Raw genomic sequence first — 27,986 nt, forward strand, 5'->3', positions numbered from 1 at the left:
ATTGGAAAGAGGTGAAGGTGGACGAATGCAAGGGCGATTGAGGGAGACCAAAAGACGTTTGGCTGTGGCGTACACGGGAAGGGGTGAAAACGAATAGAGAGAAAGCCCGGGTTCTAAGTTGTCTTTAAAAGTGAGACGATGTGCAATATATTGTTTTGGATTACGACAGAACTGAATAAATGGAAGGGCAATGATTTCTCAACTCAAGCCTGAACAAAGGGCTCCAACTGTTTACCGCAGCAACCAGCGCGACTAGGGTCCAGGTGAATGAAACACCACAGCCAATGGTATTCAATACAAGGCAGCAGTGCTGAAACTGTAGGGCATGTTTGTGCTGTGAAAGGATGCACAGGGCGCAAAGTGACGCTATCTTTAGGGGACCTGGATCGGGGTCTCACAGCAACAAAAAAAAAAAACACTTTACGCGGTGATTTGAATAGACGCGGACCAACGCGTACAACTTCTGGACTTGAAGTATCAGGACGATATTCCTCCACTGAACGATTGGTTGTTGTTGAACAAGAATATGACTAGTAGCAACACAATCCAGATACCATCATAAATTCACCTACCTACCTTTACACAATGGTAAGCCGGACATTCCTTATTTAGCCCCTATCAATAGCGTCTACCAAGCTTTTCTCCAGTGACAGATCGTCAGTATCAAGGAGATTGTGAATGATCTACGGTCATACCTCTAGAGTTTCCCCCGACAGATCTTAGCTTCCCGATTCACTTTCGGTGACAAGTCTGAGCTGTCGCTGCTTTACTCTGAGCAGAGGTGATCAAGTCTGAGCACGACAGAACTCTCTTGCGCTTCGGTACGCATGGGTCGCGGCAGAAGGGATACCAAAGCGGAGAGCCTCTTAAGCTCTACGACTCCGTATCCCTTGCGGTCGGTGGGTTATGTCTGTTTCGTGGCTGTGATTCCTATTACGATGCTTGCCAGGGCGATACTTGTTGCAATTAGCTTCATGTTAGCAGCATATCGGCGTGTTGACTGCCGTCTTTCCATAGCTCATTTTCATAGGAAGCTGCATCGAAGACTTTTTCATTTATTCATCGAAGACGAAGACTACTTCTTCGTCCGGCCGGGCCGGCGTTTCTCCTGTTGCAGTTCCTCTGACAACGTGGTGTTTCTCTTTTTGCTTCCACAGCATGAATCATGTCATTCGTGATGTCTGTGCCAGATTCCCTTACTCCGGACGCATCTTGCGCCAGGGTATCAGACACCTAATCTAACATAGCCTTAATAACCTGGATCTGCTCCAGCACAGCTGACCGACTAGTACCGCCTTTAGACGATTTCGCCTCGACACTCGACTCGTACTCGAATGCCTCCGCAATGCCCGCTGTAAACCGCGGATCAATAGCTTGCAGTTGCTCCAGTGTCAGCTTGTCCATTGAAACCCCAGAGTTTTCAGACAGCGCAACAACACGTCCAGAGATATGGTGAGCTTCTCTGAACGGGCATCCATTTCGTACCAGCCACTCCGCGACATCAGTAGCTAGCATCGTTTTATCTAGAGCAGCCTGCATCCGCTCAGGTCGCACCTTTAGTGTAGAGATGACACCGTTAGCTATGCCAAGACTATCAGACACAGTCTCAACTGCATCAAGCATAGGTTCCCATCCCTCCTGGGCATCCTTATTATAGCAATATGGCAGGCCTTTCATAGTCTGCCAAGTGAATAGTTAGTAGCTGCTCTCCATACGCTCTTGGTCGCAAAGGCGGGGCAATCGCCTGAAATGGTTATCAAGACTCACCATCATCAACCCAGCCAGTTGACCGAAAGAACGCCCTGACTTGCCGCGCAAAAGCTCGCAACTATCGGGGTTATGTTTGTTTGGCATTAAAGAACTACCCGTACTGTATGCGTCGGCCAGTCGGAGGAAAGAGAATTCAGAGGATGAGTAAAGAATAAGGTCCTCAGCCCACCTGCTGATGTGGTTGGTGAACACGCTTGTGAAGATTAGGAAGTCGAGAATAAAATCCCTTTCAGCGCTCGTGTTCATAGAGTTCAAGGTGATTCCGCTGAAACCAAGCTCCTGAGCTATTGAGTCTCGATCAATTCCAAAGGGGTTGCCGGCCAGAGCGCCGCAGCCAAGTGGACTGAGGTTGACCCTTTCGAAAACTTGGCGGAGTCGCTCGAGATCTTGCTTGAACGAAGCGGTATGTGCCATCAGCCATTGGGCCCACCTAAATTAAGAAATAATATGAGTATTTGAGAGCGAAATGGAAGGGCGTGCTGATATACCTGATAGGTTGGGCGCGCTGGAGATGGGTGTATCCTGGCATGATGTAGTCGCTGCGGTTGTCAGTCAGTAAGGCGGCGATTCTGGCCAGAGGTGGGGCTGGACTTACATCTCAGACTCGGCGCGGGCGATAATGACCTTGATAAATGCGACAAGTTGGGCGTCGATCTCGCGGATTCGATCGCGTAGCCACATGCGCATATCGCAGACAACTTGCTCATTGCGGCTGCGCCCCGTGTGCAGCCTACCCGCGATGTCCTTGCCGATGACCTCCCCTAGGCGACGTTCATTTGCGGTGTGGATCTGGCCCATTATGTTAGCTTCTGAATGTCGAGTAGAATCGAGTGGCGTCTCACATCTTCGTCGTTCGGCATGATGGCGAAAGTTCCCTGCTTCCATTCCTCCATCACTTGGAGCAAACCACGCTCAATCGCCTGGAAGTCGTCCTCGCTAATAATGCCAGCCTTCGAGTTGGCCCGGGCAAAAGCGATCGATCCGAGGATGTCCTCCTTATAGAGAGCCTTATCGTAGTTGATGGAGGCATTATACTTATACATGAGAGGATCAATTGCACCTGCAACACCGTGTAGTCAGTATATAGCTATTCGAAGCTTGCTTTCCGGGGCATTCGAACCTGTGAACCGGCCTCCCCAGAGCATGTTAGCTGCTGGAGCGTCTGCCTTGTTCTCTGCCATGATGAGGTCTTTGCGAGTGGTGTTAATTCCGTTCGTTGCTTTCGTTATCGAGGTCAAGGGCGGGGGTTGTTGTTAAATGTCGAGAAAATTGTCGAGGGGCAGCCGATACCGGCTAAAAGTTATCGCGTATGCGGCATCGGACAAGAGCTTGGGACCCAATGAAGGTTACCCTGCGAAATAAGAGTCACACTGAGAACTTTAACGAATGCCTGGGTTGATTGAGCTTGTGTCTGTTGTCGTGAGTCAGACTCTCATCGGGCGCAATCAATTGGTTGGAGGCAAGAATCGCTGACGGTAAAAGCAGAACATTAATCAAGTGTTGAAAGAAAGAAACAAATACGCCAAACTCCCCGTCACTGACCAAACTGCCTGCGCCTCGCCCCTGGTCGCGTCCAACTGAATCCTAAACCTGTATGAAGTTAAGAAGCTATAGTGTAAATTTAAATTTGTATAGGTAAAAGGTAATAGGTTAGCATACAGCCTGTTAGAGGGAGAGGCGACATCGAGGTGATCAAAGGTGATGCTCAGTGATCAAGAGCAGTGGTGCTGACTAACCAGATCGGGCCGCTGGCCGTTTCGTTGCAGACTACGGAGTACCTACCTAGGTAGTCACAGTTACTCAATCTGCTGTGAATCGAGCTCGATCTTGTATGACTTCATTACCTAGACTCTTCCTAACTAACACAAACCAATGAATCAGTCACAATTAGACCCCCTACCAACGGATCTTCCCTTCCGAATCGTCTCCAAGACCGTGGGTCGAGGAGCATATGCCTCGTCAGTTTTACCCCATGTTTCACTCACGATAACCGAGATGTTCACTGCTGACCTCAACACAGCATCAAGAAAGCAATTCCCATAGATGCCCCAACGCCAATTTTTGCTGTAAAGCTCATCCACAAGGGTTATGCTGTTAAACATGGTCGCATTTCTACTAAGCAGTTGGCCATGGAGGTCTCGCTGCATTCACATATCGGCCAGCATCCCAACATTATCGAGTGGTTCGCTTCAGGAGAAGATGATATTTGGCGATGGATTGCCATGGAGTACGCAGAAGGTGGTGATCTTTTCGACAAGATTGAAGCTGATGTTGGTGTCCGCGAGGATATTGCCCAAGTTTACTTCGTTCAGCTCATCAGCGGCGTGAGCTTCATGCACTCCAAGGGCGTGGCACATCGTGATCTCAAGCCTGAGAATATTCTCCTCTCTCAGGATGGATCTTTAAAACTCGCGGACTTTGGTATGGCCACAATGTTTGAGTACAAAGGTCAGCGAAAGTTGAGCTCAACACTATGTGGTAGCCCACCTTATATCGCCCCTGAAATCCTTGCTTGTGGGCGTGCAGCAGACAAGAAGCTACCCAACGCTGCCAAGTACTCACCAGATCTGGTCGATGTTTGGTCTTGCGGTGTTATTCTATTCGTTCTTCTCGTCGGCAACACACCATGGGATGAGCCTTCACAAGGCAGCTGGGAGTTTCAGGAATATGTAAGAACATCTGGTCGCAGCACGGATGCTCTGTGGGGGAGAGTCCCAGCAGAAGCACTATCTCTACTACGAGGGATGATGAGCATTGATTCATCAAAACGCTTCAACTTTACTCAAGTGCGCCAACACCCTTGGTACACAAGACACAATGCCCTCCTCAACTCGGATGGTCGAGTCACAGATCCCATCAACTTGGCGACACAGATGCTGGAGAATCTCCGCATCGACTTCAACCACCACCCAACATCACAGCCTTCGTCGAGCGACAATATGGACATAGATACTGGCCTGAACGTCGGGAAATTCTCCTCTACCCAGCCAGAGACACCAATCGCTGATAAGGACTGGGATTGGGAGCGTCCTCCACTTCGCTCTATGGCCTCGCCAGCCTCATCACTCCCACATACTCACGATGTGAGCCGAGCAATGCTCGATACACTCGCCGACGAGCCGTCTATGTCTCAATTCTCTCAGACTCCTGGTCCTTCTATGACCCTCACCCAGCAAGCTCGCCGTTTCCGCGACATTTGTCCCCCTGAGTCACTTACTCGCTTCTTCTCGGCTGTGCCTCCGGCCCACATCATCCAGATGATTAACGATGCTCTCCACCATCTGAATGTCCCCACAACGAATATCTCGCCTAATCCACATGGCAACCCTGTCGCTAAGATAAAGGTCAAAGCACTCGACGGTCGTCAACAAAGTTTGCATGGCGAGATTCAAGTGGATCGTCAGCCTCTGCCAGACGGAACGGAGGTCCTCGACATTCGCTTCGTCAAGGTCAAGGGTGATCCTCTTGAATGGCGACGATTCTTCAAGAAGGTGGTTGTTTTGTGTAAGGATGGTGTATACGTCCCTGAGGCTTAAGAGAGGGACTGTCTTGTAAAGTTAGAACAAGACGCATTCATAGATGTCAGGATTTGACAGTAGGAACATAAAGTTCATGATCAGACACAGTCACATACATAATGCGAGAACTTGAGATACCCTCAGGCAGCAAGAAAAGTCCCGACCTTGAGGTAAGGTATCAAAAATACATAGTCTAAGGTCTACTAAGTCTTTGCTAAATTTATGTCAACGTGAGTGTTTTGTTCCACCTGGTGTATCTATCCTAAGATTTTCTGGCATCCCCTAAGATACAAACAGGATCCCGATAGTTCCTCTTTCTTAGGCATTTGCCTTGCTATACTGCTCAACCTGAAGCCCGAAATGATTGAATGTTTTCATGCCTTCATCTTCTATTCCCCAACGTCCAAGTTCCAAATACTGATTAGCATCTAATGAGTTTAGAATCTCATCCAGATCAAACTCCAAGTTTGGATATGGCTCAGTTTCAAAATTATGGATTTCTCGAGGTACTTGATGAGAGCTTTCAGCTGGTTGAGGGTCTGGACTTCTCGAGGGCGACCTGCGTCTCCTTGAGAGGGAATACCCCCCAATTTCCGGTTTTCTCTTGCCCTTACGAAAAGATTCCATAATATCTTGAAGGACATTAGTAGCGATATCGGTGATCGTTTGAGAAGTGAAGGTTTGCTCCATAAGTCCATCGACTAAATTCTCAATGCGAGGCCGCATACGTACTGAGAACTCACGTCGTGCGTAGTCCTCAAAGTTGTCCAGTAAATTCGCTCCAGCCTGCTCGATGTCTTGCTCGGGTTGCTCAATTTGCAAAGGGCAGAGTTCCGGATCTGAGACCATGTTAGGCTGTGACTTTATGGATCCAGGGGCATGGACTTACATGGAGAGGGGACAGGATCATCGTCAGGGAAGAGAATCTTGTACGTCTCAACCCATTTCTCTTCTTCAGTAACTTGTCGAGCTTTCCCACTCTTCCTCTTTCTGATGCGGAGTAGTCTCTCTTGCTCTTCGTTGATTCCTTCTTCCTCAGGCTCTTCAATTTGTCTCTGGCAGATGGTGTCCGCTCGCTGATGTTCGTTGAGGTTGAAAGCTGATTTGAGGTCTTGCCTGCATCTATTGCATCGGAACCTGGGAAGCCTATGTCGCCGATATATATGCTCTCTGGATATCCCGTTAGATATTTTCTTCAATTCAGTACCCAGGTAAGTTTGACTTACTTGACCCGATGAACAGAGGTCCAGCCCGGCCAGCAACAACTTTTCCAGTGTGATGTTTTATACCTCTCGCGATTATGCTTGAAGAAAGGACAAACATATCTGGTTTCGATATCAATGCTGCCTTTCCGCTTCTTCTGGGCCCGATCTGGTGTCTCATCATCCTCACCAAACTCATCATCAGAGTCACTTCCCTGATGCTTTCTTTTGTTTTGGCTGTTTGATGACTCTCCACTACGACCGGTTGCTGTGATCACTGGTGTAGGGCTACCACTCGAAGTAGACTGGCCGTTCTGAACCCCGTGTCTTTTGAGTGCCACCTCAAGCCACTCCTGGAGTCTCGCCATTAATTGAGCCACCAGTTGATGCTTTCTTCTCTCTGCGACTGCAGACGATGAAGAGGCTTGGTCGCTACTGCAGTACGTCTCGACACTATCCTCCGAAGTTTCTCGACTATAGCCACAGTCCGAAGGATCTGTGGAAACCGGGAGAGCGGACTGGGACTTAGGATCTGGCCCTTGAGCAAGAATATAGGGAAACTGAGATAGGTCGAGATTTTGATATTCCTCGAAAGCCTCAGTCAATTCCGCGTTCCAGGGAATGGATTCTGTAAAATCAAAGTCTTGCGACTTTAGAGGAATAGGGAAGCCCCTGAAGGCATCTTCCAATGGAGCATGAGTGCAGCTCTCAGTCGTACTTCCAGCTGAACAGAAGCATCCGCTGTCTATCGAAATACCACCAGTCGACCATGAGGTACCCGAGCTTTCTGTTCTGCACATTGGTTTGTCGTCGTCCAATTTCGACGCCTCTATACTTGGTATCTTAGGATACGTAGTTGTCGAAATCTTGTTCTTCATGGGAGGAATGGCCATCCCAAAGGAAGGAGTCAACAAACTAGCCAAGCTGCTGGTGTTTGGTGGCATAAGGTGGGAGACATTGTCTCCTTGCTTAGAGATGCCAGTAAGCTTCGAGCCTTGACGCCGTCCAACCTCGAATGTAGCTTTCTCCAAGAGCATTGCTATGATGCGGTTCTGCTGCTCTGTTAAAGGCTTCAGAGCAGCCCGCTGGTCGTTATGTCTCGAGTCAGACATGCTGCGTGTAGAGATGAGCCAAAATAGCAGTGTGCCTGGTGTTTGGAGATATAAAGAAAGATGGGACTGGGTGGGTTTTAATCGGGTTAACTAGTTCCTCACAAGTATTCAAGAAGTAGGTTCTCAGTAAATTGCTGGACAACTTTGGGGTAGTGTGCCTTATATGACTTAGTAGTTAATTCGCAATTGCGCAGGTGCCCAATGGCGGGCGAACCATACATGAGCAAAGGCACAACAAGGCAAGCGTCCTCGTCAGCCAGTCGGATGGGTTGAAAATAAGCCCATTGCTTGTTATGAGAACGGCTTTACTCTCACACAATATCGAGTATAGCCATCTGATTCGGCAGCGATAAACTAGGGGCAAACACAAGCAAATTGTACACCTTCACTACAACCAGTCTCGTTGACAGTTCAACTAGGATGAAATGATATTTTAGAATTCAAATGCCAAGTCTATCCCCCTCCGTCTATCTTATTCCGTCGGTGATCATATCATGACCCACATGGCAATACAAAGGCTCAATACATAAATCAAATTGGTATCTCAAATCCTCCTTTTCATCGTCTTCATAGGCTCGAAAAGCCTGTAAGTCACAGATCTAAACCAGAGTCCCGCAACGCCTGCACAAAGAACTGGCTGTCTAGGCGCCGCAAAAAGTTCTCGTTGATGCCCGTCATTTGAAGCCCCCCATCAAGAAATGACTGGAATTCTTGTGTCGGAGACACAATAGAGCTTGAGCCTTGACTGCCACCGTCTTTTGGTTTCTGACGACAGGACTGCATACTCTCCATGAGTGTATTGCAAGCTAGCTGGACCACCAGAGGTGCCAATGTAGGTTGCAAGTTCTTCATCTCGCCGACATTGCCTCGAAGGCGCTGCTCAAAATCAGACATGAGGTTCGTGTCAAAGTCATCATTGTTGCTCTTCTGTAAGCGATCATAGTCTGGGCATTGTTAGCAATCAGTTCTTGCAGTGTATGTGGTTGGACACTAACACGGTGTAGGCACCAGGCCTCCTCCAGGAAAGATGATCTTGTACACATCATTCCATCTCTGTTCCTCGACCTCTTTGAGATCTGCTGCAGGGTCGCATTTTCTGGCTCTTGCGTGCAGTGCCTTGGACTGGCTTGCGTTGATGCCTTCATGCTCCTGGGTGTTGCGACTCTGGACTTCGCAAGGTGCAGAGGCTCTTAAATGCCTAGAGAGCTTCAACTCGGTCTTGAAACACTGAAAGCAGCGCTGACACTCATATTCTGGGAGTGTATGACTGCGGAAGATGTGTTCCCTGGAGATATGTCAGTCGACTCCTGGATGCTTTAGGGTGAATACCACTTACTTGACTCGATGGACTGTCTCCCACCCAGGCCCGCAGCAACTTCTTGAGTTTGCATAGCGTTCTGGGTCATTCTTATAAAAGGGGCAGGCAAATCGTGGTGCCGTAGACGTCGTCTTGGATCGTTTCTTGTCCACAGACGTCCCGTCAGCTTCGTCTGTTGACGAATCATCGAGCTCAACACAGTCAAAAGCTCGCTTTTTTGACACGCCAGACACGATAATCTCTTGTTGAGGCTGATTCATCAAGTTGATTGGTGGAACTGTCTCTTCTAGACACTCAATGGGTCCTTGTCCCGGAATCGGATCCGGTACATCCTCTTCAAAGAGAACTGTGGCTTGTCGTGGCACATCCGCTGGCACCGACAACAGTGGGTTTCCATTGAATATTCCCAGAGCGCCAAACCACACATGATTTGTGGGATCAATGGGGTTGAAGTGATCCGCCTCGTCCCCAGTGACTAAGTTGCCCAACGTTGCATCATCTGCAAGGGACATACTCATTGACGATGCCGTATAGTGGCCATTGTGGTGGCCATTTGTCCGTGATGTGTAATCTGAAGCACTGTGTCGACGTTGATGTCTTCGACCCGAGCCTCGAAGTTTTGATCTGACCTTGAGCAGCAACCACAGCCACCCAAATCGTCTGATCAGGACTTTAAAGGCTTCGGTCTTAGTCGCTGGGACGAGGGTTTGTGACGATGAGCCCTGCTGAGCCCTGGGGTTTGGCCATTCACCAGCTGATAAGAAGCTTGGATGAGGACTGAAAGTGGGTTGGCTGAGAAGAGCCATGTCGTAGCTTGGGTAACCATTGGTTGAGGAACTCATAGGTAAAGGCGACTCCGAGAACCCATATTGTGGACGGACATTGGTGTTGATAGCGCTGAGACCTCCTTGCACTGCCCAGGGATAATTGGCCACTGGTCTATTATGTGTACCATCCTGAGATTGAGATTGGGCAGTGAATTCGGGTAAAGGTGTAGGGTACGAGTACATTGAGACGATGTGTTGGTACAGGAAATCGCCTTTGTTGATCTGAGGCGAAGCTTATTTATAGGCGGTAGCTTCTTGTTGGATAAACTGATTTATATTGTTGTATGGCGCTAGCCAAGGGATACTAGTTACGATAAGGTATATATAAGTGTTGTATATATATCTTCTGAACTAGGTTTCAGGTTAAATGGAAATAAGATCTCGTTTAAGGAGCCGGGAATGAAGAGAGGCGAAAATAAGATCCTGGGGGAATAAGCTCGTATTTAAATCTGGAGGCCTTTGCGCAGCTGCGCATTTGCCTGTGGTTGGTTGCGAACCAGGAGCTGAGAGGGCAGCAAGGCAACGGGACCCCTCTGAAAGTGCAACTGAACAGCCCCCAAAGTCCCTTACTTCCAAGATAAGTCTTGAGCCACAAGGGGTTGAGAGCGGCTCGTCAGTCTTGGCTTTTGAATCCTTCCAAGACAAAGGCAGCGAGTTTGTAGTGAGTACAGAGGTTATAAACCCCTGGCTTCAGAGACAATTGGACAATCGATCAAAAAGAGAGTTCAGCGAAGCTCAGATAATGGTGATAATCCGCTAAAAGAGACAAGATCTTCTCAAAGAACTCTCAAAGAGACAACAAGGACGGTCAACAGAGTTGAGAGACTGTCTTGGGGCTGTCATGGGAAGGGCCAGACTATCAAGGCTTGACTGATGGCATGGCACAGTCAGCTTGATTGAGGCTGTGGGCTCCCTCACACTAGCAGCTGAGTTGTGCATGGCTCACCAACTTGCATGTAACAGCACAACTCACAAAAGTGTGCCAATAAACCAACCAGTCAGCGGCTGAATCGATTTACCCAAGTCCATTTTAGGTATGCTTGACGCCAATTTGTATGTATGCCCTGAAAAACGCCCGACGCCTTGCATAACAACATGTACGAGCATCCTTACTCGGCCTGCGTGACTGGTTCTTTCAGTTGTTCATTCCACTCGAAGCCTGAAAACAAACGTCAGCCTGATTTGGTTGAAAGTGAAAGGGTTGGGGGCTGTACGTTGACGACACATGGGGCATTGCCCTCTCGATGAATCCTGTTTGATCCATTCCAATATGCAGTGCTAAACACAAACACCGTCACAGTCAGCACGTAAATATTCACGATAACAAAGATAGAGAGATAAGGTGAACTCGAACCATGTGAAAGTTGTGACCGCACTTCCCCGACACTGAAGTTCATCTTGCGTTAGTAGAGTCTATCTTTCTCAAGATGGTCTGATGTTTACTTACACAGGCTGCAATCGTCGCCTGGGTATTTACATGTCGGACACGTCCCGTCAAAGTGGACCTGGCAGATACCACAAACATCGTCTTCAGGTATATCCCAGCGCCAAGTAGCGACCGTATTCCACTTCTTGATGGTGACCTTCATGATGTTTTGAGGAAGAAAGTCACGGGATCGATATTGTAGAGATGAGGATTTCTGGGGCCAGGATCGAGACTCAGAGTGGCCGTGCAACCTCTGAGTGAAGAAGGGTCAAGGTTTGAAGCACTAACGTCGACGTGGGGGAGGCACATGAGCTCAGGTTGACAAGGTGAGAGGTCCAAGACTCCAACCAAGTGGATTGGGCTGTAGTGGTGGGTGGGCGCCTGTCCGTTTGGCGCTTCAGTGACCTCATCCGCTGAGGGCCACCCACTGAACAAGCTGTAGCCCGCTATAGAAACCCCTCTGGCTCCGTCATCGCCCGCCATTGGAAATAACTGATGGAGGTGGTCCAAGCTCCTCACGATTTCGCCAACCTCGCCCGCACTTGCGCGAAAGGTATCATCCATTCAAAGTTGACTCGATTGGTCGTTAACCTCTCGTCATCACCCTCACTCGCCTCACGTCAAGCATACCAGACAATTCTTTGCGGTACTATCCCGCCGACGAATGAGGACGTAGACTGACAGTTAAGCCTTTTGCTGACTGTCTTTTCCTACAGTGTCTGGCCTACGAATTTGCATTTCGTTTGGCTCTGACTCTTATCAATCGCTCAGAAACTTGCCCTACGTCAAGTCACTGAGTCCGACAAACTCCCACCACCTCTTCCTATCCGAAACACAACATCTTTACGATGGCGTCTATCTCAATCTGCCGCTCAACAAGAGCTGGGATTCCTCAATGGGGCTCCAAGGTTTTCCGACCTTCCCTGCTCACCCGCCGAAACTTCTCATCCTATCTCGTCACCCCGAAAGAGCTTCACGAAGCCCTCAAGAAGAACCCTCCGTCGCCGATCAGCACCGATCCTCGAGTAATTCCTCTCTGCGCATCATGGTTTCTCCCCAACGATGGCCGATCTGGTATCCAAACGTTTCGCGAACAGAGAATTCCCAAGGCCCGTTTCTTTGACCTAGATAAGGTCATTGACAAGCGCAGTCCCTATCCTCACATGCTTCCCAACCCCAAGGGCTTCGCTGCTGCCATGAGCGAGCTGGGTATCCGAAAAGAGGACATTGTGGTGGTGTACGACAGCAAGGAGCTTGGTATTTTCAGCGCACCCCGTGTGGGTTGGACCATGAAGGTTTTCGGCCATGACAAGGTTCACGTACTAAACAACTTCAAGCTGTGGGTGGATCAGGGCCTGCCTACCGAGTCGGGAGAACTCTACAGTATCGAGTGCTATCCTTATCAGATCCCCGAGATGGAAGAGAACCGAGTTGCAAGCTTCGAGCAGGTCAAGGAAGTCGCACAGGACCACAACAAGGAGGGCGCTGAGGGCGTCCAAATTCTCGATGCCCGACCCCATGGACGTTTCACTGGTGAATCCCCTGAGCCCCGCGAGGGTCTTTCTTCTGGTCACATTCCTGGATCTATCAACATCCCTTTCAGCTCTGTTCTGGATCCTGAAACCAAGGCTTTCCTCCCTAAAGATCAACTGAAGAAGTTGTTTGCGGAGAAGGGTGTCGACCCTCAAAAACCTATCATCTCAAGTTGTGGTACTGGTGTGACTGCCTGTGTTATTGATACTGCCCTTGAGGAGGCTGGCGTTGGTTCCCCTGAGTCCAGGAGGGTCTACGATGGCAGTTGGACGTAAGTGCCTCCTTTGAAAAGGCCATGATATGAATTATGCTAATATGTAACAGTGAGTGGGCTCAACGGGTGCAACCTTCAGAAAACTTGATTGTCAAGACAACGAAGGAGTAATGTGACTTGGTGTCTGGTCTTAAAGACGGCAGAATGCCGAGTAGTCGAGCTGCGATACCCTCATTAATGATGGCCTGTGGTGAACAGGTGTGTACGAAGAGAAGAAGAACATGGATTCCCAATTCCCCTCCGTGGTTTAGTTCAGTGTCTGGTTCAGGCGTCCGTTGAAGGACGAGAAAAATGGGTTATGTTTGTCCTCTAGCATCCCCACACTTTTGCATTGTTTTTCAGTATATATATGAGTGTGTATACGTGTGAAGCAATTGACTGATGAAATTGTCAATATTGAGTCTGAGTCTGAGTCTTAAATTGACAGTATCGGACCGGGATGTTTGTGTCGCCGATCACTCATGATGGGCGGGGTGGCTTGTTACACCGAGAATTGAACCATCCCATTTTCGGTGAGGGTCAAGGTGAAATCCACCCCCACTACATAGGTACTCTCACATCAACCACTGCCTAACAATTAAGGCACCAATTCCAGTTAGGGCTCGCTAACGTGAACGACCAAAAATTATGTGCGTTATCCACCCCACCTGACCCGGGCCAAAAAGTTCCAGTATCGCCAACACCAACAGCAGCATCTTGCTCTTGCGCAGACCACATCTTGCCTCCCACCCCCTCCAGCGCAAAACAACAAAAATCCTTCACAATGGCTGATCGTGGAGCTTCTCGCGGCGGTGGTTTCGGATCCCGAGGCGGTGATCGCGGCCGAGGACGTGGACGTGGCCGTGGTCGTGGTCGCGGCAAGAACGAGGAGAAGGAGTGGCAGCCCGTCACCAAGCTCGGTCGATTGGTCAAGGCCGGCAAGATCAACAGCATGGAGGAGATCTACCTTCACTCTCTGCCCATCAAGGAGTACCAGATTGTCGACAACTTCCTGCCCAAGCTCAAGGATGAGGTCATGAAGGTGCGAAACACAGTTCCCTGAATCTATCACACCAAGAAGCCCTAGAACGAAGCGAAAACACCAGCTCGAATAAACAACACGCAATCTTTGGAAGGGGAAATCGGCTTGCTAACTCGTCATTCACAAAATACAGATCAAGCCCGTCCAGAAGCAGACCCGTGCCGGTCAGCGAACCCGATTCAAGGCCATTGTCATCATTGGTGACTCCGAGGGCCACGTCGGTCTCGGTATCAAGACCTCCAAGGAGGTTGCTACCGCCATCCGTGCCGCTATCATCATTGCCAAGCTCAGCGTTATCCCCGTGCGACGAGGTTACTGGGGTACCAACCTTGGTCAGCCTCACTCCCTGCCCTGCAAGGAGTCTGGCAAGTGCGGTTCCGTCACCGTCCGTGTACGTACACCAACAAGAGAAGCGAATATCCCCGAAGAACAAAGAACATGGAAAAACTGACTGTTTTTATAGCTCATCCCCGCTCCCCGTGGTACTGGCCTCGTTGCCTCTCCCGCCGTCAAGCGATTCCTCCAGCTCGCCGGTGTCGAGGACGCCTACACCTCCTCCGCCGGTTCCACAAAGACCCTCGAGAACACCCTCAAGGCTACCTTTGTGGCCGTTTCCAACACCTACGGCTTCCTCACCCCCAACCTCTGGAAGGAGACCAAGCTCATCAAGAGCCCCCTGGACGAGTATGCCGACACACTGCGGGAGGGTAAGCGATACTAGAGCTAGAGCGGGAAAGTTTTATGCTGGGAGCTGGAAACTGGTGCCGCGGAGTCACGATTCCTTGTGTTTCATTGCATAGGTTGGCCGGTTAGGACACGTCGGATCTGAGGCTATGAGAAATAATGGCTTAAGGTCTGAATGAAAAAGAAATTTCATCCTTCATGATTGCTTTTTTTTGCAAAACAAACATCGATCCCCGTCCCTCATGATTTACCTGCGTGTGGTGATAGAGAATGGTGAAAATTGAAAGATTGAGCTAACGGTGCAAAACTAACTCCAAATACCCAAGTCTAGCCAAGGCAACCATACCTAACAACTAATAGAAGGGATAAAGCAATAGACCCTACTCAACAGTCGAAAAGCCGATACCAGTTACATATTTCGCTACAAACCAAACAAACTATCATTGTCTGACTCCTCGCCCTCTTCTTGCTGCTCTGGCAATCCAGACTCCGGCTCGATTACCTCCAACTCAACCGGGTAAGACTGTATTTCAGTTGTTGCTTGTCTGAGCCTCAGCCGCTTAGGCAAAGCCCCGGGCAAGCCTCGTCCCCATAGGCTGCTTGGTCCTCCCTGAGTAGTCCCAGGTTCTGCAGGGGAGACGGAGGATGGACCAGGCTCAGTCGGGAGGCTTGGGTCAATTGGTGAAGGTGCCTGGGCACTAGATGAGCGCCGTTCTGAAGATGGGCCAGCCTGAGATTCTTCCCATAGTTGTATTGCAGATTCGTCCATTTCAAGATCTTCGCTTCCAGCAGAAGAATCCTCCTCTTGAGCAGGCTCATCGTCCGAAACCTCGGGCTCGCTGCGAGGCTTGCTCATGGGAACATCACGAGGATTGACCTTGGGCAGCGCACCAGGATCCACTGGGACATTCCTACGCCCAAATAGAGCACTTAGGCGCTGAGTCCAAGTCGGTGGTTCTTCTGTCTGTATACCTACAGCAACATGTTAGCCAGGGTTTGGCGGTACATATCTCAACGCTTACCACTCTTGATGAGATCCTCGATATGCTTCTTCTGCAGAGGCGTGTCTCCAAGGAGATACTGAGAAGACCCGGTTGTAAAAGTCCGACGAGAGTCCGCTAGATCCTGGAACGTGACGGTGAACTTCTCACCAAAACCAGGGAAGCGGTAGATTCGACTTTCAGTCATGTCGGAAGCCATAGTTGTGGCTTCAGGCTGGACTTCGCCATGCGATTCTCGCTGAAGTGTAGGTAATCCAGATAAAATAGGTGATACCGGAGGGGTAGCAAATCGTACTGAGATCCGTGGCTCCTTGTTCGATCCCGGTGCCAGAGGCGAAGGAACAGGCTTGTAGAATCGCCCAGATCTGATGCTCTCAGCTGTCGATTCGCTTTGCAGATGAAGCGGCCAACGGTTAATGTCCCAAAACCGTGGTGCTTTGCCTCTGCGATCGGGATGAGCAAAGGACCAAACTGGCTCACGTCGAAGAGGGGATCGAGTCCGCAGTCCCTTTTCATCCACGCTGCGATCAATACGGTTTGGCAACAGCATGCTCTTGTTCTCATAAGCCTCGCGGAGAATCGCCTTTCGAACGACATCCACAGAAAATCTATAAGACTCATCCTGGCATCCGTAGGTGATTTCGGGGTACCCAGACTTACCAAAATCATGTTCGTGCTGGCATACACGCATGATTTCTGCGTAGTCTGGCTGAGCGAAAACCTCGTCTACTGGTTTGTTGGGGTTATACCTACGCAACTCTGGTCGTGTTCTAGTATTTGATTCCCATTCATTCACCATTGTGTCGAGAAAGCGGCGGTTATGTTCTTGCTGTTCGGGGGTAAGTTGCCTCTTGTATGTTTCCATCCTCTCTCGAAGGTCCTTTATCGTCCTTCCAAGTCGGAAGCAGAGGCGTTGGAAGAACCTGTGGGTTCTAGGCATCTCTTCCTCGCTAGCCTCTCTGCCACTCGCAGTCCCAAGCTCTACCCACTTCCGGAGGTTTTCAATTTTGGGAAGACCAAACATGTAGTTACCAAGATCCTCCGACTCTGGGACGCTGACGTCTGTTGAGATGGTCATGATTTCATCTTCGTCGTCGCTGTCACCACTATCATCGCTGTCGTCACTGTCGTCACCGTCATCACCATCGTCATTATCGGGTTGATTACCCCTAGTCGCTTGAACACCTTGCATGTATGCGTCCAGGTCGTCGTCAGTGTCGAGCCACCGAACACGTTGCTCAGGATGAAGGTTGGGAACAGAAGATGATACAATATTGTTCTCGTTCAATCTAACCTGTTAGAAAATAACTCACACTATGGGCTGGATACAAGGGACTTACTTAATCACTCCCCTTCTGTCAAGAAGTTCCAGTTCTTCCAATGCCTCCTCATCGGAGAATCTCCAGCGCTTCACTGGCCCATCACATACTTCATTGAGCAGCACCATGAAACTAGCAAAGTCGTAAGAGGCGACAGTAGATGAGCCCCGCGGATACATTATTTCCCTGACTCTTTCTTCGAATATGGAAGAGAGAGGACTAGTGCCATCATGGTTGATCTCTGGGTCGACAGTGTCGGAATGGATGGATTCCATGCCCAACAATCGCAAAAAGCCTTCCTCCAAGGGACGGATATGAGCCAAATCCTGTGAGCCAGAGACAAAATCTTCGCCTTTGAAATCCAGCTCAATTTCATCCCAAGGTCTGCCCGAGAGTCCCGCAAGTATTAGTTGCGTCATGTCGGCCAGGAAGGGTCGCGGTACTCGTTCGTCTTGTAAGAAAATACGCCTTAGCAGGGTTTCGCATCTCCTCAGAAACTCCAGAGTCTTCTTCATGTCGTGATCCAGAAAATCATGAACGAAAGGACCCAACCAGTTCTTGGGCAAATCCATGATGGGTTGTTCGCGTTTCTCCCATTGCTTGTGACTATAGCATTGTTTGACTGCGTGCTCATTCGACCAGTCTTTCCAGAAACGCTCTGTTTCGAGGTACCATCTATGCGCCACAGTGTAGCTGAACGGGTCGCGAGACTCCTCTTCAGGAATATCTGCTACTTGTATAGTAGGAAGAAGGAGACCTGCATCTGGCTTCTCTGGAATTTTAGGTGGCGGCAGAATGAGTGTGCGGAAAATGTTGCAGACTGCAAGATTCTCAGAATTGTCCAGTGTGTTCAAGGTCTGTTGGAGGGCTGCTCGTTGACTTCCACGAAGCGTGGCAAACGCCTGAAGAGCACCTGGACTGAAGTTGTTTCGGTGAGATTCCGACTTGAACTTTGCTTCAGATGCTCTGATCAGTCTGTCGGTTGTTGACATGCCCGAAAAGACGCACTTCTCAAAAGCGTTGTTCTCAATCTTGACCAGCTCATGACGGGAAAATAGGGAATGAGGTGCAGATTCCCAGTAGTTGGAGGCTTTGGATGCATAAAGGTCGATGTACTTTTCGAGAACATCACCAGGCAACTCGTAATGAATATCAATGGCTGGTCGAATCTCGTTGAGGAGTAATCTGCGCTCGCCCATTTCACTTTGTGGCTTTTCGACAGTGGTCTCGACACCGGGAATGGGTGGGAGCCTCTTACTATGTTTTGGCCATACATTATCGAACTTCAGGTTCAACTTGGGCGTTCCATAGTGATACTGCTCAAAAAGCCAGTGCGTATGAAGCATATCAATAGCTTCATGGAGTTCTGCACCCCATTCTTCACCCTGCCAATTGTGAAGAAGGTATGAGAAGTACTCAGTCAGCTCTGCAATCTTTTGGCCCCAGTTCAGAGTCCGATCGATATCTTCGTCGGCGAGGAAGTTTATCGCACGAGGGAGTAGAATCTCTGGCGGCTCAATCTTCCATCCCTTGTAGGGGTATAGATTAAAGTCGTACTTTGGACCACCGAGTGCTTCGTTATAGTCTTTCAGCCAAGCTACATTCTCCTCTTGGCGAGTCTGTTCACGTCCGGACCCTTCAACGGCTGGTTGGTTACTGCCTTGGTCTACAGGGGCCGTTCGAGTACTAATCACGAAACTGGGTATTAAAGGCCTCTGGGTAGGGACAGACTGGTCTTCCAGATTATCTGTAGCATCAGCAGCGTCAGTAGGGGTAGGTGGGATATCACTCGAAGGGCCGGCGGTTTCTGGATCAGCCTGAGTGGAACTTGGTTCGATTCGAGCCCAATGCACCACTCGGCCCTCGGAGCGTGCTCTAGTACGAACTCGCCCAGACAAGGTAATGGTGCTAGCCAAGTTTGCTTGAGAGGATCCTTATATGAGTTAACAGGGAGAATGTATCATCGTTCGTATGTTACTTACGCCGTGAAGATTCGCCGGCTTGCTCGTTTCGAGACTCACGCAAGGTCTTCTTCTGTGCTCGGCGACGTGACACGGCCCCCAATCCAGCTCTCTTTCTACCGCTCACTAAGTCTTGGGCCCATAGTTAGTAGATGGAATGCCTTTGCACGAGATTGTTTCATACCATCACGGAGCTTTTTGAGGCCTAGATAGGGATATCTACTGTCAAATAACTTTGTGACAGCAATCAGGCAACTGGACGATCCCTCCATGAAGCCATCCAATCTTCTACCCAATACCAAGCGCTTCAGTCTAGCTGCGAACTCATGATAGCTCTTGTTTTCTAGAAACCGATTGTATGATCGTTGGGCTTCAGGCGGGAGTCGCTCGAAATCGAAGCGGAAGGTCAAGAGAATTATTTCTAAGGCATGTAAGTATGTCTAACACACAAAAGATGAAGTCTGCCTTACCCAAGAGGTCCTGGATTCTGTCTGATCGACGAGCCAGTGTTGGACTACTCGCCGAAGCTGGTGCATCTTCTAAAGGGGGGTTGCCAGCTAGGTTCAGCCCGGGGATGGGCGAAGGGCTTCCCTCATCCACAGACTCCGCCATGACGAGTTGATGGTGATCGAAAATACGATATCGGACTCAAAAAATTATTAGACAAGTAAACAATGAGCGTGAAGAAGGTGGTGAGCATCCAGGCCGGGTTGAAGAAAAGAAAAAAGGAGGCCAGAGGAAATGGGGATGGAATGATGTGAAAGAAGAAGAATCTATCTACTCTTCTTTCACCAGGTCAATACAAGCATTGACAGTTCCATGCTCTGCCTAGAACGAACAAAGGAATGCATTCGGGGACGGCCAGCATGGGCATTGACATCTTCCATCATCTCATTCACAATAAGTCCAACAAAGAAGTCGGCACGCCCGCTCCGCATTGAGCACAGAGCTCCCGTACAAGAAAGCCAAAAATACACCCACTAGGACAAAATTGTGTCGGAGATGTAATCACGCTGGGTACTTAGAATGGAGTGAAAGGCGGGCAATCTGTTGTTTCTTTGTTGTCAACGTGACGCCACAATCCAAGATGGCCGCAGATTCCAACCGGGAAGGGGGACAAAGAAATGAGCTGAAGTTGGTACAATTGAGCTTTTATGCTGGCATAGAAAAACTTACGGAAAGGTTTGAGACAGTCAGGTCTGAACAATCCTTCATTCACAGCTGCTCTCTTGTCTGTAGCAAAGCAATCGCGCAACTATGGCTAGCAAAAATGACGGGAACACCAAGAAGAATTCCGGGAAACGGGTTCGCCGGCAAACAGAAGGACCAACGATCGCCACTAGGCTTGGACAGCGTCCAGGCAGATCGGAGGCAAATCGTGAAATCAACCTCAGACTTAGACGAAGCCAGCGACTTCAAAGTATGCGACCAGAGCCACTCCCAGCACCGCCTCACACGGTAGAAGAGGAAGAGGAAGAAGCAGAGGAGGGCTTTTCTGCGGAAAGTCAAGGGGTACAAACGGTAACGTCGACTAGTTCGCCTGGTACATCTGCACAAATGTCCTCTGCTCATCATGAGCCCTCTAGGGCCCGAAGGCCAATTCCTCCAGATTGGAAACCACCACTGGCAATTGGTGAATCACTTGGGGATAATCTGAGCCGCCTGGAAGAAGCAGAGCGATCACTTCTTCAGTGGGAGGCTATTGTCGAAAATGCTCGAATAACTCAGCCATTAGCAGACTTATCCGGTCTCGAACAACAACTGCAAAAAGCCAGACAGATATTCTCACAGATGGAAAATACCGATGAAAACTTGATACCTGTGTAAGTCGGCCCGCTTGAAGGGCTATGGTGACATATGTGCTGACCTTCCAGTGATGAGCTAGAGACAACGAAACAACAGCGGATTCAACAACGAATGAGTCTTTTGAAAGCATCACTCGCTAGAAGTGAGTGTCCAGTTGGCGATATCAACATACGCGCTGCGATTCAGGCGTATGAGTCTGGGCGCATTAAGTGCTGGGACAAGTGGACGCTTCTGTATGCTGGTAATGTGGTAGACTTCTGTTCCTCATACGAGTCTTTTACCCTTGATCGAGACGAGAGGCTCGATAGATATCACGGCATGTACGGTGACGGCTGGCTGTGGTATGAGGCACCTTTAGCACCAAAGGGTAACTACCAAGCTGAACAGTTAATGGCCGCCACTTGGGCCCAGCCTTCCGGGTCCTGGGGCGTCCTGGCGGATTACCATGCTCATGCGTGGTCTATCCACATGGGCTTCCAGCGTGTGAAGGGATTTCATAGCCGCTTTTCCTCAAGGTTGAGTGATCGTAACCGTAAGGATATTGGAAAAGTCCTTACATATGAGACGAGAATGAGAGAACTTGGCACGCCCGAGAAAGGCATGTGCTTTGTCGAAGATGACAGTACGGCGCCCCGAGTATGCTTTCTTATGCAACTCGACAGTGGCGCGACTCATCCTTCTCTGCACAAGACCGATATAGCCTATCTGGCTATCGACAGCAAGACGTACCCAGCGCAAACTCACACTACAGTCGTAACTGCAAGTTCAACCACAGTTGCTGCGTTGTATGAAATACGCGTTGACATCTGCCGACACAACGGGGAGTCACTTGTGGGAGAAGAGCCAGTCTTTCCAAATGATCGTCGACAAATTGGTGGGATCGTACCAGTCATGGTATTAGTTGACTCAACAGAGGACCAAAGCAAACCATTGGACGAATGGTATAAAGAGGCTTTGAAGAACGGCGAGGATGTCTCTGAGGAAGCTATGGCCGCACGTTATAAGGGCCAAGATGAATGCCGCCTATCTGGAATGCTTCCGTTTCAAGTGTGCTACTTCTCTGGAGCTCCTGGAGCACCGACCTTCTGGTTCGGAGAAGACCGGCGCGATGTGCTCGGAGCTGATCGCATGCCAGGTCATCAACGATGGGAGCGGCATAAGGAAGCCTATATCGTAGAGCGCCCGGTTGAGTTCGAAAATCTGGATCGCCCAACGGTTATATTTGAACATCAGGGGAACGGTATCAGACTTCTTGACAGGGACTCTGAGGAAGACAAGAGCACAAGCATATTGAGCATTGAAAGACAAAGCGTCTTGAAAGCAGGGGGAACATCGCAGAAGATAACCTTGCCAGGCAATGGTAGCTCAACCAAATCACCGTCAGTAAAGAGAAGAAGGAGACAATAATTGTAAACTACCGAAATAGATGAGCTGCACTAGGTATTGTTTTGCGAAGACAAGGAGGCTGTGTTTGGCAGAATTGGCGAGAACTGATATGGACCCTCAACTACAGTCATATTGCGCTGGGTTTTTTCCGTGAGAACGAGCCTTTCTCGAGTCCATGTGAAAAATGATAGATCGAAGTTGTAGTAGCGAAGATGGAACTCGAGATATCTAGATGGGTCTCCAGCCACAAGTGGCTCCTTCATGCCGATCTTGATCTACGGCAGCGGGGATAAACTGGGCTTATTCCCGCCCGCCACGATCTTGATTGAAAGTCAATGCTTGGCAGGAATGAAGCATTTGTCCATGAGTTGATTCAGTAGGTAAATATCAGCATTTAGGAAAGCTCATGTCGTATTAGGTGGAGACGGTTGCATATATCTCGGTACAATCTCTTGTAAGACGTAAGTCGATAGTAGGTAGCGAAAACGAGACTCGGTTACACGCAGGTAATATTCATCCATGAAAAGAATGGAACTAGCGATCACATGGTTCCGATGGCCCAATCCAATGACAGCATCTTCATACTGTACCTTTCTACTAAGCGGGTGCTGCAGCAACGACCGTGCAGCTTAAGAGCATTAAGAGTTGGTCAACGAGCTAATTAAGAATAACTCTATTAAGCCTAGACATTACCTATATTGATGTCTTGGGTATACAATAACTCAATCAATATCGAATAAGTTACTTATTCATATACGAATATCATTCATTTCGCTCTCATCATCGCCGCCTCCACATATTGTCTGGGCAGTCAGCCTTAAGTCTTCAAGACTGCCTTACCGCGTGAGATTAATGGATTTCCATCAAATCCTCTGATTTGGCAAAGGCGCTTTTGAATGCTGACAGGACCCTGAACCTGGTAAATTGATTACACGTCGAAAAGGGAAGAGGAAAGGCAAGCGCTTAGCATTTGGGCCTTTTACAGACGGGCTGGGGGTTTATTGTTTCGGTGAAAAAGCAATCCTTCTGCCACTATTTCTCTCTTTGACGTTTCTCTCGTTTCGTTTCTGCGAAAGCCGCTGAGAGGGTTGCATCTTTCAGCTTCAGCTCCGATTTCCTTCCTTTTACCTGCATAAACTCCACTCTGCACTCCACGTTTAGGCTGAGCCTCCAGTGTCTTCCATCCCATCCCATGCCATTCCCATCCGACCCGACCTATCCATTTCTCTTTGGATCAGATTCTTCTTCCATTCTTTAGCTGCAAGCACTTCTGCTTATTGACCTGCTTCTTCCGGCTTCTGGTCCGATTCGAAGCTTGAACAACCCCTCCCTCTTCGGACGTCATCCTGGCTGGTGATGCTCTCGTCATTTCCAACAACATAGCGTCTTCCGATAATCTTCAACTCTCCGCGCTTCGAATTATTGACCAGAGCGCTGCTTGTTGCCCCCACCTAACTAGATCTTGGCAGCATTTACGCATTTCTCATAGACACCCGCACTCTAGGAATAGTGCAATACTTCCAGTAGCTGGAGAGAGTAAAACGATATCCTTGCTTTAGTGGGAGCTGAAGGCTGTAGCCTAGGACCCAACACGAGCAACCGCCGCCGTCTGTCTTTCGCACGCAGCTACTGGTCTCGTCGCCAGGGCTCCATAAGCTTTACCCTCCACCAACCTACAGTCGACGCTTAGCAACTCTTGGATTCATGAACACCACTACTTCACCAATTTCTCAGCATTCACGCTCAATTCTGGCATCGCAACTCTCTACATATTCTGGCTCTGGCGTAGCCCGACGCTTTCGTCGCCATCGGGGCTCAGCCAGCCGCCCCCTCCGCTCCCGATCCCGCTTCGTCGCCGTCATCTCCCCCCACTCGACACCGCCGCTCTAGGTACCGTTCCTCACTAGGATACTCGGCTCACAGGGCCTCACAAACCTTAAGCCTGACGCTGCATCAACAAAACCACGATCATGTCGGGCCCTGCGAGCGTGAGGGTCTCGGGTCCTCCAAACAGTAGCTTTCTCGTGGGCTACCCTGGTATCTCTGCGACTTTGGTACGTCAATTTCAGCTTCAGCTCGTCTTTGCTTACGCCCTCATCCTTACCTCGCCAGTTCAAGTGCGCCGGACCTCGTTATGCTGACATTGCTGGTTTCTGTAGCCGCGCATCGAAGGAAAAGTCGAAATTCGCCCTGGCCAGGGTTTTTCCATGCCCGTACCTGTCTCCCTCGTTCGAATATGTCTTCAGCGCCGAGAAACAATACACCCCGATGCAGATAGCATTGCCAAACGACATCTAGGCGCCCCCCGCCGCGAGACCACGGATCTGGTCGGAAAAGAGCAGCTTCTCTTTCGCTGCTCTTCCGGGAAGGAGGCTGAGAGGATCATTGCTATGGATCTACCGTTCGTTCTGTTTATTCCTTTTGGTCGCGGCGGCGAAGAGTCGAATCGGCGTATACCTCCCGCGTCCCTGCAACTACCCAGCCGAACCGCCGAAACATACTACGAACTCGTCGTTACTGTTCAGCAGGGCCACAGCAACCAGTACAAGTACACTTTTCCCATACCTTTGCAACGCTATGATACACTTTCTACATTTGGAATGTATAACAAGCCCGAATCCAAATTGGTCACCAACGATAATATCGTACACCTCGGCATCAATCTACCACGGTGGAGCTACGGCCCCAAGGATCCCATCACAGTCTATATCAAACTGTCGCCAAACCTCGACTGGTTAAGTAAAGCGAAACGCGTCACAATTGAAAAGATTACCTTGACTGTTGAAGAGGAAATCACATTCAACCCAGAAGGTGATGAACCTACGAAGAAGATCAACAGGGTCACGAAACAGACCCAACCGGTTAAGACAAAGATGCCAGAGGCGGGTTACGCCACGAATATCGGGCTGGATTTTCCATCCAAGGATCTGAGAGATCCAGACGGCGTTGTCAGGCGGGGAAAGCCTCAGTTTCCTCTTTACGAAGTCACATCATTTACCACGTCTTCTACCCTTTACAAAATCGAGTTCTACTTGGTTATTAAGGTATGCGCCCTTTGGGTTTCCATGCCTCGTCTGCGCTAACAGTCCAAGGTCAATCTTAGTGGTGCTCGAGATGTAATGATACGACAGCCAATTGTCATCTGCCCCCTAGATCAACAGGCCTGTAAGGAAGAGATGGACGCGATAGAACAGGCGGCTAAAGACGCCTCTCACGTCGATCCGGCCAACCCGATGCTTCCAGCGCCGACTGTTATTCTCGCCAACGACCGCGATTCATTACGAGCATTGGGTCTATGCATGGTCGGAGGCCAGAAGAAGCCATTTATTGAATGATAAACTAGGAGGTCAAGGACGGTTTTTAAGAACCTTTTTGCCATGCGCCACGCTCACCCGAAGATGGCAGGACGCCGTTGCGCCAATGAGCCGCAACTGAAGCCGCGTCGGGAGTATATCTCCCATGCCAGATCTAGCGTAACGGCACAACGGTAGAGAAATAGGTCATACGACGACATAAGAAAGGGCCTGGCAATAACGGAACTGAGCTATCGAGGTTTCCCTCCAGTTGAAGTATACCCAGGGGTGTTTGCATTTTGGGGAAACTGGCGAAGAAGGGATAGGGCTCTTGTAATAACGGGCATAGTTCATGGCGTTCCGGGGGCGCTTCGGGGAAAGGAATGAGCACAGGCAGTGGGCAAGTGCACGATGTAAATGATCTACACGTTGTAGTGACATGAATGAAATATCGTGAATCTTATGAATCCATAGGTCCTACAGGCTGGTCCAGTGTAAGTGTAGAGTAATTCACAATCACAGCATGAGGAGCTGAAGTCGACCTGAGGGAGATGATGCCAAGGAAACGACCTTGAAGACAATGGGAAGCAATGGAAGGTTATCGTACTCGAAAAAAAAAAGAAGAAAAACGGAAGAATCATTTGATTGCAACTCTCAAGCATGGCCCTCCCTACAGAGACAAGCAGCACAAATCATCCACCCTCGGTCATGGCCAGCAACAAATATACAAATCAGACAAAACGTTTGAGCGACGACAGGAACAACAAAAATTGAATCGCTATTTTGCTAACTGGAGGGTTCGAACCTCCGCGGTTTCCCACTGCGGGTTTGGTTTCTGATGAGAACCTAAACACAGCGCCTTAACCACTCGGCCAAGTTAGCGATGATGATTCGTTGGTTGTTAGAATCGGTTGCGCTGTCAGAGTATATAATACCACAACTCTGGCGGGGCCGAAAATATCAATATCGGAGCTCATAGCTTTGCATAAAATTATCTTTCCACACCATTTCACGTCAGTCGACCGAAGATTGTTCTCGACGCCTACGAAGACCTTTCCGACAGTATCTCACGCGATTTCAATTTCATCTGAAGCTTAAGAAAGCTCTTTCGCCATATAACCGCCATGGCTTTTGACGATGACGATAATCCCAATACCTTAGCACAACCAGCCAAAGGCACCAGTGGTGCTGCTGCAGAAGATGTTGATGATGATGCACCGGACGTCAAGCTCTTCCTATCCATGTTCGACAAGAACGGTGTATCAAGCAAAGCTATTCGCAAGGGCGAGAAGGATTTCGAGTCACATGGCACCCGTGCACAGGATGGTCTTCTCGAAGCGAGTCGCACTGTCTTGGATAATGTCCTAGGATACACCAGGATACACCGCGAAGATTCCTGGGTTCGAGGATGGTGTTTTCCCGACTGGTGGGCCAAGGTAGAGGAAGTTAGTGAGAAGGAGGGCTTATGGCTACGTGACAGAGTTGTCATGGTTGAGCATGAGCGCGGAACATGGCAGAAAGATATTGGAAGGGCGGTACCTGCACATAAGGAGCGCTTGGGTACAGGAAAACTCTGGCTTTTGCCTGAGGAGGCTATTTTCCTCATCGAGAGAGGCACCATGGATCTCTGGTGGCCAAATTTACAACTGGAGGACATTCTACCCGAAGATGATGGAAAACCGAAGACGATTATGGGACTTGACGACTATGATGCCGGACTGCCATTGAGTCTTGAGGCGGCATACTCACTTTTTATCGGAAACGAGGGTGAGAGGGGCAGAATCACACTACCACAATATCAGGTTTACTCGCATCTGAAGCGAGCAGGCTTCTACGTTCTACGCGCGCCACCCTATGAGGCGCCAACACCCCAGTCCCAGACTCTATGGCAATGGCTGTTCTCATTCTTCAGCTCAGAATCACAACCAAAGCGAAACCCATCTGGACCTCTTGTTCAGCCAGGTCTTTACCGCGCTTATAGACCTATCTACGACCAACTTGCCATTCTTCCCCGCCACAAGCCACTGCCTACACCTCCCGTGGTTCATCCTCCCCAAGATCCTTGGCGGGTTTTCTTTCATGTATGGAAATCAGGTGGCCCGCCATTCTCGAAAAAGAACCCACCACCACCTGATTTCCGCTTTGCGGTAGTTGACGCAAGCGACACATGCGTTCCAACGCTCGAACAAATCGAAGCTCTTCTAGAATCTACACCTTACGACCCGCCCAATGAGGCTTGGAAGGGCCCTGGAGGACGGATGTATCAGCGACTAAAGCACGGACACCGCAACGTGCTGGTAGCGATTGTGGATCGCGGCCTCGTCAACTTTATGAGATTTGGAGAGGGAGCATTTGGAGAGGAGAGATTATTTGAGAGATTTGATAATCAGGGCGGCCAGAGAGGCGGACCAAAGACAGGTCGTGGTGGAGGCAGAGGACGCGGTCGTGGAAGAGGACGTGGTCGAGGACGGGGGAGGTGATGTCAGCTACAATCAAGAAATGAATGCAACAACATCGAATGAATTGACGTCAAAA

At 49.5% G+C, this 27,986-nt stretch overlaps 11 protein-coding genes and 1 non-coding gene across 12 annotated transcripts; 6 read left to right on the plus strand and 6 right to left on the minus strand.

Annotated features, from left to right (window-relative positions):
- Nucleotides 1-1,233: 1,233 nt before the first annotated feature.
- FMAN_00415 (putative argininosuccinate lyase) lies at nucleotides 1,234-2,951 on the minus strand (the record flags this gene model as incomplete). Its single annotated transcript, XM_041822262.1, has 6 exons — nucleotides 1,234-1,680; nucleotides 1,768-2,200; nucleotides 2,259-2,309; nucleotides 2,366-2,559; nucleotides 2,613-2,830; nucleotides 2,891-2,951. 6 exons carry the CDS (start codon nucleotides 2,949-2,951, stop codon nucleotides 1,234-1,236), a joined length of 1,404 nt encoding a protein of 467 aa, XP_041687960.1.
- Nucleotides 2,952-3,642: 691 nt separating this feature from the next.
- Nucleotides 3,643-5,306, plus strand: FMAN_00416 (uncharacterized protein; the record flags this gene model as incomplete). Its single annotated transcript, XM_041822263.1, has 2 exons — nucleotides 3,643-3,728; nucleotides 3,791-5,306. The coding sequence occupies 2 exons, from the start codon at nucleotides 3,643-3,645 to the stop codon at nucleotides 5,304-5,306; spliced, it is 1,602 nt and encodes a 533-aa protein (XP_041687961.1).
- A 300-nt stretch (nucleotides 5,307-5,606) lies between these two features.
- FMAN_00417 (uncharacterized protein) lies at nucleotides 5,607-7,602 on the minus strand (the record flags this gene model as incomplete). Its single annotated transcript, XM_041822264.1, has 3 exons — nucleotides 5,607-6,127; nucleotides 6,178-6,458; nucleotides 6,515-7,602. The coding sequence occupies 3 exons, from the start codon at nucleotides 7,600-7,602 to the stop codon at nucleotides 5,607-5,609; spliced, it is 1,890 nt and encodes a 629-aa protein (XP_041687962.1).
- A 591-nt stretch (nucleotides 7,603-8,193) lies between these two features.
- On the minus strand, nucleotides 8,194-9,930 carry FMAN_00418 (uncharacterized protein; the record flags this gene model as incomplete). The annotated part of the gene is made up of 3 exons (XM_041822265.1): nucleotides 8,194-8,546; nucleotides 8,598-8,887; nucleotides 8,939-9,930. The coding sequence occupies 3 exons, from the start codon at nucleotides 9,928-9,930 to the stop codon at nucleotides 8,194-8,196; spliced, it is 1,635 nt and encodes a 544-aa protein (XP_041687963.1).
- A 926-nt stretch (nucleotides 9,931-10,856) lies between these two features.
- On the minus strand, nucleotides 10,857-11,336 carry FMAN_00419 (uncharacterized protein; the record flags this gene model as incomplete). The annotated part of the gene is made up of 4 exons (XM_041822266.1): nucleotides 10,857-10,906; nucleotides 10,962-11,025; nucleotides 11,102-11,133; nucleotides 11,195-11,336. 4 exons carry the CDS (start codon nucleotides 11,334-11,336, stop codon nucleotides 10,857-10,859), a joined length of 288 nt encoding a protein of 95 aa, XP_041687964.1.
- Nucleotides 11,337-12,021: 685 nt separating this feature from the next.
- On the plus strand, nucleotides 12,022-13,091 carry FMAN_00420 (related to thiosulfate sulfurtransferases; the record flags this gene model as incomplete). The annotated part of the gene is made up of 2 exons (XM_041822269.1): nucleotides 12,022-12,977; nucleotides 13,031-13,091. 2 exons carry the CDS (start codon nucleotides 12,022-12,024, stop codon nucleotides 13,089-13,091), a joined length of 1,017 nt encoding a protein of 338 aa, XP_041687965.1.
- A 652-nt stretch (nucleotides 13,092-13,743) lies between these two features.
- Nucleotides 13,744-14,722, plus strand: FMAN_00421 (putative 40S ribosomal protein S5; the record flags this gene model as incomplete). Its single annotated transcript, XM_041822270.1, has 3 exons — nucleotides 13,744-14,001; nucleotides 14,135-14,392; nucleotides 14,465-14,722. 3 exons carry the CDS (start codon nucleotides 13,744-13,746, stop codon nucleotides 14,720-14,722), a joined length of 774 nt encoding a protein of 257 aa, XP_041687966.1.
- Nucleotides 14,723-15,106: 384 nt separating this feature from the next.
- FMAN_16205 (uncharacterized protein) lies at nucleotides 15,107-19,578 on the minus strand (the record flags this gene model as incomplete). Its single annotated transcript, XM_041822271.1, has 6 exons — nucleotides 15,107-15,657; nucleotides 15,708-16,975; nucleotides 17,027-18,938; nucleotides 18,988-19,098; nucleotides 19,151-19,387; nucleotides 19,437-19,578. 6 exons carry the CDS (start codon nucleotides 19,576-19,578, stop codon nucleotides 15,107-15,109), a joined length of 4,221 nt encoding a protein of 1,406 aa, XP_041687967.1.
- Nucleotides 19,579-20,223: 645 nt separating this feature from the next.
- Nucleotides 20,224-22,179, plus strand: FMAN_00422 (uncharacterized protein; the record flags this gene model as incomplete). Its single annotated transcript, XM_041822272.1, has 2 exons — nucleotides 20,224-20,789; nucleotides 20,841-22,179. 2 exons carry the CDS (start codon nucleotides 20,224-20,226, stop codon nucleotides 22,177-22,179), a joined length of 1,905 nt encoding a protein of 634 aa, XP_041687968.1.
- Nucleotides 22,180-24,128: 1,949 nt separating this feature from the next.
- Nucleotides 24,129-25,493, plus strand: FMAN_00423 (putative arrestin domain protein; the record flags this gene model as incomplete). Its single annotated transcript, XM_041822273.1, has 3 exons — nucleotides 24,129-24,212; nucleotides 24,318-25,202; nucleotides 25,251-25,493. 3 exons carry the CDS (start codon nucleotides 24,129-24,131, stop codon nucleotides 25,491-25,493), a joined length of 1,212 nt encoding a protein of 403 aa, XP_041687969.1.
- A 742-nt stretch (nucleotides 25,494-26,235) lies between these two features.
- Nucleotides 26,236-26,333, minus strand: tRNA. Its single transcript is given in 2 exon segments — nucleotides 26,236-26,277; nucleotides 26,297-26,333. It is a non-coding gene; the product is annotated as a tRNA-Leu (tRNA).
- Nucleotides 26,334-26,575: 242 nt separating this feature from the next.
- On the plus strand, nucleotides 26,576-27,931 carry FMAN_00424 (uncharacterized protein; the record flags this gene model as incomplete). The annotated part of the gene is made up of 1 exon (XM_041822274.1): nucleotides 26,576-27,931. The coding sequence occupies one exon, from the start codon at nucleotides 26,576-26,578 to the stop codon at nucleotides 27,929-27,931; it is 1,356 nt and encodes a 451-aa protein (XP_041687970.1).
- Nucleotides 27,932-27,986: the final 55 nt, after the last annotated feature.

Source organism: Fusarium mangiferae (assembly GCF_900044065.1).
Source record: "Fusarium mangiferae strain MRC7560 genome assembly, contig: FMAN_scaffold013, whole genome shotgun sequence".
NCBI classification, from domain to species: Eukaryota; Fungi; Ascomycota; class Sordariomycetes; order Hypocreales; family Nectriaceae; genus Fusarium; species Fusarium mangiferae.